This window comes from Pyrus communis, chromosome 12 (assembly GCF_963583255.1).
Source record: "Pyrus communis chromosome 12, drPyrComm1.1, whole genome shotgun sequence".
Taxonomy (NCBI): Eukaryota; Viridiplantae; Streptophyta; class Magnoliopsida; order Rosales; family Rosaceae; genus Pyrus; species Pyrus communis.
Genome location: NC_084814.1, coordinates 18566723 through 18575806, shown reverse-complemented (window position 1 = coordinate 18575806; position 9084 = coordinate 18566723). Strand labels below are relative to the sequence as shown.

General features: G+C 34.5%; 1 protein-coding gene across 1 annotated transcript; it reads right to left on the bottom strand.

Annotated features, from left to right (window-relative positions):
- Window positions 1-5069: 5069 nt before the first annotated feature.
- LOC137711719 (transcription factor MYC3-like) lies at window positions 5070-6806 on the bottom strand. Its single transcript, XM_068450979.1, has 2 exons — window positions 6059-6806; window positions 5070-5764 (listed from the first exon to the last, which is right to left on the bottom strand). The coding sequence occupies exons 1-2, from the start codon at window positions 6792-6794 to the stop codon at window positions 5070-5072; spliced, it is 1431 nt and encodes a 476-aa protein (XP_068307080.1). The 5' UTR covers window positions 6795-6806.
- Window positions 6807-9084: the final 2278 nt, after the last annotated feature.

The following is a 9084-nucleotide window of genomic DNA, read 5'->3' as shown; positions in this document are numbered from 1 at the left end:
CTCTCACCTAATAACAATTTGACAAGTGTCCAAGTTGTTAGTTCAAGTTTTAACTTGTCAAGTTGTAGTTGAAGGCCAAGATGTTCCCCAAAACGGCAGACAAATGTAAGCTAGCCTCGAAAGTACAAAGCCAGTCGGATTCATAAGCAATTCCTTCCTGCTTGTTTTTAAGCAGCGAAGCTTTGTTCTTTAATATAAGTGGCCAAATTAGGCGTGTTGGGCCACGTCTGATAACTGATTCTATATTGAGTTTTGTTCTTGTTATTAAACAAAGTTTTTTGTGTTATTTGTTAAGAAAAAGATTTGTGAAACTTTTTTTAAAATTAGTTTACTATTAAAATAGGGAAGGAAGACTAATCTAAATTTAGGGGATAAATGTAGGGGTGGGCACGGTGCGGTTCGGTGTGGTTCCACCCCTAAACTGAAACCGGAACCGAAATATATTAACGGCTCGATTCGGTGCGGTTCCACTTAAATTTATGACTAGAACATTACGGTTCGGTCTACACCGGTTCCGATTCGGTTCTTACCGGTTTACGGTTCCTAATAATAAATTATTTGAACACCAAATCATTATGCATTCAAATACATCTTCTAAAACTGATTACATAAAGTTGCATACAACACATCTTTTTTAATGCAAATGTCTTTGGTAGTGGCACCAAGTCAACAAAAAGAGACAACTAAAATACATATGCACTGGTCAATCAGTTAACAAACAAAAAAATGATGAAACAAATTGCAGGTTTTCAGACTTCAGAGAGCAAGCAAGAAGCAGCAGCTCCTGTACACAATTTTTCAACCTATTTTTCAACCTATTATACCATGACATGTGTGTGTATATATAATTTATTTATTTATTATTAATAAAACGGTTCGGTTCGGTTCGGCCAGTTCTTGGTCATTCGAAACCGGAACCGGAACCGGTTTGAACGGTTCAGTTCGGTTTTTCACTCAAAGTTGACTTTTCCGGTCAACACGGTTTTTTTAGGTTTTTTTTCTTACGGTTCGATGCGGTCTTGTGGTTTGGCGGTTTTTATGCCCACCCTGAGATAAATGGGGTTTAGGGAGGGTTCTTGCCTTCTAGGGTACTTTAAGGAGAGTTTTAATAACAACTCACTCTTCAAAATACAAAGTTACTACCTTTTCAATTTAACAAATTGGTGTCCACGATATACTAATAAAGAATATTATTTAATTATGCACAGCTTAATCATAGAATACAAGCTGGATGGATGAAGTGGAATAGTACATCGTGTGTTGTGCGACTGTCGTATGCCACTAAAACTCAAGGGAAAACTTTATAGGATGACGATAAGGCCATCAATGTTTTTATGGCATGGAACATTGGTGGTGAAGCATCAATGTGTACACAAAATGAGTGTAGTAGAGATGAGAATGCTTCGTTGGATGTGTGGGCACACAAGAAAGGACAAGATTAAGAAAAAGGATATCCAAGGTAAATTAGGAGGTGCCGAAATTGAAGAAAAGATGAGAGAAAATCAGTTAAGGTGGTTTGGATACGTGAAACGAAGACCTACAGGCGCTCCGCTTAGAAGATGTGATTACGAGACAGAGGCTCAAAGCTAAAGGGGTAGAGGAAGACCTAGGAAGACTTGGAAAGAGACTCTAAGAAAAGACTTGGAATACTTGGATCTAATGGAAAATATGATACAAAACTAAGCGCAGTGGCATTCTAGGATTCATATAATTGACTCCACCTAGTGGGATAAGATTTTTGTTGTTGTTGTTGTATTCACCCACTCACGTTTAGGGAATGCTACTTTTCTAAAAGTATAATATTTAAAAAGAAAAATAAAAATTGAGAGCATGTTAAATCGTTGAAGAGCCGATTAAGGTCATAAGCTTTAAAGGTAATAAAAAAGTGTAACGTAAGTTAACAAATGACACTTTTAAAGTGAATATTGGGAATCCCTTAGAGATGCTCTAACAACGACGCATCAAAATGAAGGACAGAATGTACTATTATATATGGGGCTATGGAGGTAATTAAATCCTCTAGAACAATTTATGTTTATGTCATTGGTAAATGATCAGTGGCAAAAAAAAAATTTAGGGTTTGCGATAACCACTGATGCATGCGCATGAGCAGCCCACGAGGGTGAATTTTCAGCACGTTTTCCATAGATGAACAACATTTCAAGATTCTGGTTTTATTTAGTAAACGCTGGGCTCAACAAATTAGGACATGTCAACAAAAATCACACATGTTTTTCATTTTGTATTTTCAGTATTTTTCTTAGCCCATCTAGAATCTTTGTTTCTCTTTCATCATGGGTTTAATGTGTGTTTTCAAAGTCTCTTCAAGATTCATGAATATTTGTATGAATGAATTTGGTCACCTGGTGTCTTATTCCAAACATCATACATAGACCTAGTGATCGTGTCGTGTCTGTCGTATTCGGATCGTTTTTATAACATCTCGATATCTTAATGGATCGTGTTGTGTTAAACTTGTTAAAATGAATGGATAATATGACTCGCTCGACCCGTTAAAATTAATGGGTAATATAGCACGACCCGTCACCCGTTACAAAAAATATATTTTACTTAAAAAATAATCACATGAAAAATGTCATACTAAATTAGTATCTACATACTACGCTATCACTAAATAATATGTACATACCCTAAACCTAAACTCTAAAAATCCAAATGACAATGTAACCATCGACAAAGTGTAAAAGATGTGATCACGAGCGTTGGCATAAAGTTTTCACATTTTTCGCACTTGTAAATTATTTATTATGAATTATTACACATTTTCAACTCCACCTAAAAACACAGTTCATGAGTGTTTGGAGGGTTTTAAAAATCCAAACGATGATGTATCCATCATCAAAGCGTTTTTCATATTTGTTTCACATTTTTCACACTTGTAAAAATTATTATGAATTTTAAATGTAATTTAATTTGTAGTTAAAAATTACCAAACTATTTTTTTTGTTTTACAAGAATTGAAATGGGTGACCCGATAATGATCCGATTAAATAAAATGTTGATTCGAAATCTGCTGTTTTCGTCTCATTTCTTGTCAAGTTTATAGGTCGTGTAAGAAGTTGGCAGATCTAATCATACAAGCATGGTACATAATCCGTCGGAGAATAGACATTTCAAAATTTTAGTAGAACTTATGAGCTGTTTGAGAAATATCATTTCATTTTCAATTTTCGTTTTTGCGCCAGAAAGAAAGTATATGAAATAAATGAGATTATAAGAAAATAAATACATAAAAATTATAACACTTCAAATCATTTTTACATTTTTTGTTTTAGTTTCGATTTGTTTCTCTATACACATTCCTTTTTAATTTCTTCCCGCATCCTTTCTTCTATTGAGATAGCTGAAATATGTTTTAAGAAGAGAGATAGAGGAGATGAGATAGAGTTGTATCAGTAGAGAATGTTTTTCTTCATTTGAAAACCATATGATTTACATAGTTCATTTATATAGAAGTTTTCCAAACTTGCAGGACAAGTACTTTTCTTTAACTACCTCCTTATACCAACTAATTCACTCTAACAAGATTCTAACTAACCAACTATATGTATAACCACCTATTTAATCTTTTGACAAGTGACTTTGTTTTGACCATCGATAACTTCCTCACATGGATCACTTTTATTCTTCTTACACCTTCATCATTATGCATTCTTCCTAACTTTAACATACTTTTTCGGAATCCATTACACAAAAGACTAAACAAACACTAATTAAAAACGAAATAGAAAGAGGCCTTCATAATTACGATTTTGTCTATTCAATAAAAGTTTTTATTCTTTAGAATGTAAAAGTACTTCGTTTTGACTTTCATAAATTATCCTTCATTTCTCGCTCATTCTTTCCACCACCCTCCCTCTGTCATGCTTCATCCCTCTTTAATTTGTCACATATACGATATGTTTATCTCTTTAGCACAAAAACTAAAAAAAAATAAAAACAAAATGTATACAGTCTTAATTTGGTATTGTATTGCAATGGCAGTAAATTTGCATTTATCTAACAAAAGTAAAAATAAAGTCTAAAATTATCGAATCCCCAGTCTCAAAAAATGGAACTTGGTGAGAAGCTACCATTTTATAATTAAATTACTGACTGGTACTTTTCTTCTTTCTTGTAATGGTTTTAGTGCTTATATTTTTAATTTTTGGGACTGATTTGCTAACTTTGGTCTTTTTGCTTTTTTACATTTGCGTGTTTTGTGCTTGAGATGTGAGACTATATGTAGGAACGAACGGATGGATAAGAGTGGTGGGAGAAAGGAAAATGTATAAAGAAATATGAATGATAACCAAAAAAAAAAAAAAAAAAAAACTTAAAATAATAATTTTTTTTTTGTCAGAAAATAGTTTTTTATTTTTTATTTGTTGTTTTCATTTTATATTCCTTTACCTATATATTTGTTCACACATATTTTTCCACCATTTTTTTTTTTATATATCTCCAGTTTCTTCTATGTATTTTCCTCCATCACTAAACAAAAATAAAACTAAAAACCAAAAAATAGCTATACGTAGACCAACATATTTCATGTAAATATTCGACGAGTGATGTTAAATAGAGAGACCATATATTTATACTAGATTGGTGTACTATCTATATATATATATATATATATATATATATATGATGTAACAAGGTGATACATACAATTAAAGTCATTAGTTAACGTGACATGTACAAGTTACCCATTAGTTTTTTTTCATATTCGATACACCAATATCGCACATGGTGTATATAAAGATATGCAATAGTTTCTCACATATTCTTCAGAGAGAGATATAGGAGATGAATAGGTTAGCTTATTAACTACTGATATCATCGTTGCAAGAAGAACCAACATTTAGGGACTTGGAAAACAATCCAATACATAATTAATTTACGCATATTTCCCTCCTAAAACTTGGCCAAAAGCCTAAAACATAAAACTTGGAGGACACAACTTCAATTTTGAGTTACAACTATAACAAGGAAAAAAAATGAGTTCGTCACCAATACCCAAAATCATTCCTCATTAGCAAGGGAAACTAATTATTGAATTGTAACTTCTAGTTGTACCATCTATTTATAATAGCAATTCTCAGGGCCTCCTCACTTGTGAAACCCTGAGGCACTCTTGCCACAACATCTTGAAGCATCAACCCTTTCACACTTGATATGCTTGCATGATAAACTTGTAACTCCAGGTCTTTGAGTGCATTCATTAATCTAGCATTAGGGTAATCGCAATCCGGACACTGAACTCGTATCATGGCTTCTGAGCCTACGATCTTCACATCTATTTCCATAACCCCAGCTGCTTTATTATCATAACTTGATGATAGCCGCGGCCTTGTTTGATGATGATCAATTATGGAGCTGGTGGTTTGGCCTCCAATGTCAACAACGGGCTTCAGGTGTTGTGCTTGGATTTTGGCCTCCAGTTGCTCAACCCTTGCTTTCAGCTCATTGATGTATACAACTGCATCAGCAAGTAAAGAAGCTTTGTCCATTCTGGACACATTGGGAACAACAGCGCGGAGGGCATAGAATCGACGGTTAAGCTTCTCTCGCCTCTGTCTCTCTGCCTCAACATGGTTTATTGGTGTTTCTGATCTACCAGTTTCACGGTTTGATGAGCGTCCTCTCTTTTTCAGTCGTATGTTCTCCATATTCTCAGAGGTGAAATTTCCAACAGAGTCGGAAGGTCCTGAGTCGGATGATGATCCACCTATAGTCACAGGAGGTACTTCTTTTGTACCACCTTCACGTCAAAATATTAAACATCAAAGCAGTGAAAAATTGGGAGGAGTGTACAAATACACAAATATCAACAAGATATCGTTATTTAGAGAAATTAGCTGAATATTTTAAGTAAAATGCCCTAAATAAAAGATCAGGAAAATATTTTTAAGTGAAGGGAGAAAAGACAGCTTGGTACTAATAGTAAGAATCTACAGTACCATTGTCAATAGACCCTGGATCTGTAAAGTGGTATTTGGTATTGTTACCATCCAAACACTCATGGTATTGAAAATTTTCGGACCAATTTCGTTACCTTGTGTTGTCCAGTCTCTTTGTTCAGCTTCCGAAAACATTCCACTTTCTAGTAGCGGAACAAGTACATGGTCCTCACGGCTGCTGCTCAGCTGCTTTGAGACCATGTTGTTGTTGTTCTTTGATCCGAAAAGTGATTTTGATATCTGCACAAGACCCCAATCTACTTTGATCGCATCCAAAGAAGCGAGTTCAAGTACTCCGCATGAAGTTGCAATACAAACCAAAGTTTGAATTCCATGCATTCTTGCTTTCTTCACTCTCTCACACTCATAGAATTGAAGCTCATGATCACCTGCCAGCCAAACAAAACCACCAGAACAAAACGTACGGCCCAGAATGTTACTATTACCATGGCCGGCAGTAAATGACTGGGTTAAAGAGACAGTGTAAAAGTAAAACCACTCAGCATCGGTAACGTCTCCACCATCCAAATCCATGCCTTCATAGAAAAGAGCGTCAACTTCTCTGCTAATCCCCTTTTTCCTCTCCACAACTTCGAAAACATTGGCTTTGTTGTAACTTTGTTTGGAGGCCAAGTCCCCAGTGCTTTGAAAATGGCCACCAGCCCACGACAAAGAAACTAGGTCATCGCTGTCTTTTGATGAGGCTTGCCAGAAAATTGAATAGACCCACCGTTCGGGCCTATTCTGAATTATGAACTGGAGACGTTGAAGTGTGGGTGAGTTTTCTTGAGCAAAATTGTATGAAGAACAGGAGGAATTAGTTCCCTCCATGGCTCTCCGGCGCTCTCTCTCTCTCTCTCCTCTTTCTCTCTCCTCTCTCCTCTCTCTCTCTTCTATACAACGAATATTAGGTAAGGCGACTAAGTCAGAAATGAACGGTAGAATCCAATACATATAATTTTTTAATGGCTTTTTAGCCAAAATGGTGTTTGAGATTTGTCTGACTCCTCACTTTGATATCTGAGATTTGAAATCAATAGAAATGGTCTCTGAGATTGTCTATCATCAATCATTTTGGTCATTCGGTGAAAAATTATGTTAAATAAGGATCAAAATGATAAAATTACCCTTAATTTAATAAACAATAGCTAAAATGATTTGACAAAATTTGAGGGTATTTTTGTCATTTTATTCTTATTTTGTGAAGGCTTTTCGTGGAAGGACCAAAATGATTAATTGTGGACAAATTCAGGGACCAATTATATCAATTTCAAATCTCAGAGACCAAAGTGAGGAGTTATGCAAATTTTATGGATCATTTTGACTAAAAACTTTTTTTTTTATGTAAGAAATTTCGGTGCGTATGGGTCTCCGATTGATATGGAACATAGAATTGAAGCAAGAGGATGAGAACAAATGGAATAAGAAACTGATCAGTGAGCGAGGTTCCAGGACTAATAAAGGAGCATCTAGTGTTGAATAAAACACAAAGTCTCACATCGATCATCTCACAGAACAAATTACAACCTATATCAAATAGTTTTACTTTTAAGTACATGATGTACTTTTTTTGCATAAAAACCCTACACATATTAATTTCTTGATTGATTAAGTGGAGATAATATCAAAAGAAAACTAAAGAAAAAAACTTCAAATTTTTTCATTTTAATAAAAAATTATCCTCTAACTTTATTTAATAATAAGAAACAAAAGAATAAAATAAAAAAAACATAAAAAAGCCAACTTGCTCTGGACGCGTCCCCACCCGCGCCCTCTTTTTTCTACACTGCACTTTTTTGTCCCATTGTTAGTTAGCTTAATAGAATTTTTTTTTTAATTTTATTTTTTTGGCTTAGAATAAGAAAAGACTTCAATTTTTGTGGTGTTGTTTTTCAATAGTAGTCAAGATGAAGAAAGATTTTTCAATGTGTCCGGAACAGGGAGTGGTACACCACGTGTCTCTATACAAGTTGTGATATTCTTATGTTAAAAAATTAATAACATAAAAAATAAAATTCTACATATATAATAACATGTGCTGTACCATTTGTGTTACGGGTACAAGGAAAAATTTCTCACTTAAGCTCAATAAATTGGATGAAGAGCTACATTTATTATTGTAGGTATGTAAAAAAATGTGAGGAAATTTTAATTTGGTAATTGAAAATAGCTTTTTAAATATAATTATTGAGAACATAATCTTTTCAAGGTTTTGATCTAAATGATCACCTTTAGCTTCATCGTTTTTGGCGTAATGGGTGCTTTTACAAAATCAAAAAGGGATTAAGTTTCAAACCTTATGAAACTGAACCAAGAATTAAACACTATTCATAAAACTTGATCAATAAGTAGATATTATTTATGAAACTAGACCAATAAATAGACACTATTTATGAAACTAGACCAATAAGTAGACACTATTTATGAAATGAAACAAAGAATTAGGCACTATTTCCACAACTAAACCAATAGGTGGAAACTATTTGTGAAACTAGACTATACATTATTTATGAAACTGGACTAAGAAATAGAGTTTTGTCGACAACCGGCCGGGGGCAGCATCTTGCTACCGACATCAGCATTGTTGAGTGTTCTGGCATCGTCTTCGTTGCGTCTACCAGAGCCTTTGCATCTTGGTTGGGTTCTCTTTGAAAGGCCTCGTTGATTCCCACTTTGGTGATTATTTTGGCTTCCCTTTTCGATTTCCATTGTGGTGGTTTTGAATTTGAGTTTTCTCTCGTATTTTCGTGCTTTCTGTGGCACTCTAGTTGCTCTCCGAAGCTTTTACATGGTCCAATGGTTGGGGGTTTCGTGGTCGCTCAGAAAGGAGGCTAGATGGTTCTTTGTATGATATAAGTTGGTTTGATTCATGGACTCACTCTAATTGCATAGTCTTGCCAAAGGTAGTTTCTGATCATAATCCTCTTATTTTTTCTGCTTCAAGAATTTTGAGCAGTGGTCCTCGTCCTTTTCGTTTTCAATCAAAGTGGGTTTAACATCCATCTTTTCGGGAAACTGTTACTCAATGTTGGTTGAATACAGTTGTCTACAGTTGCCCTATGTTTATCATGCTGCAAAAATTGAAAGCTCTAAAAGTTTGTTTGCGCCAATGGAATTCTTC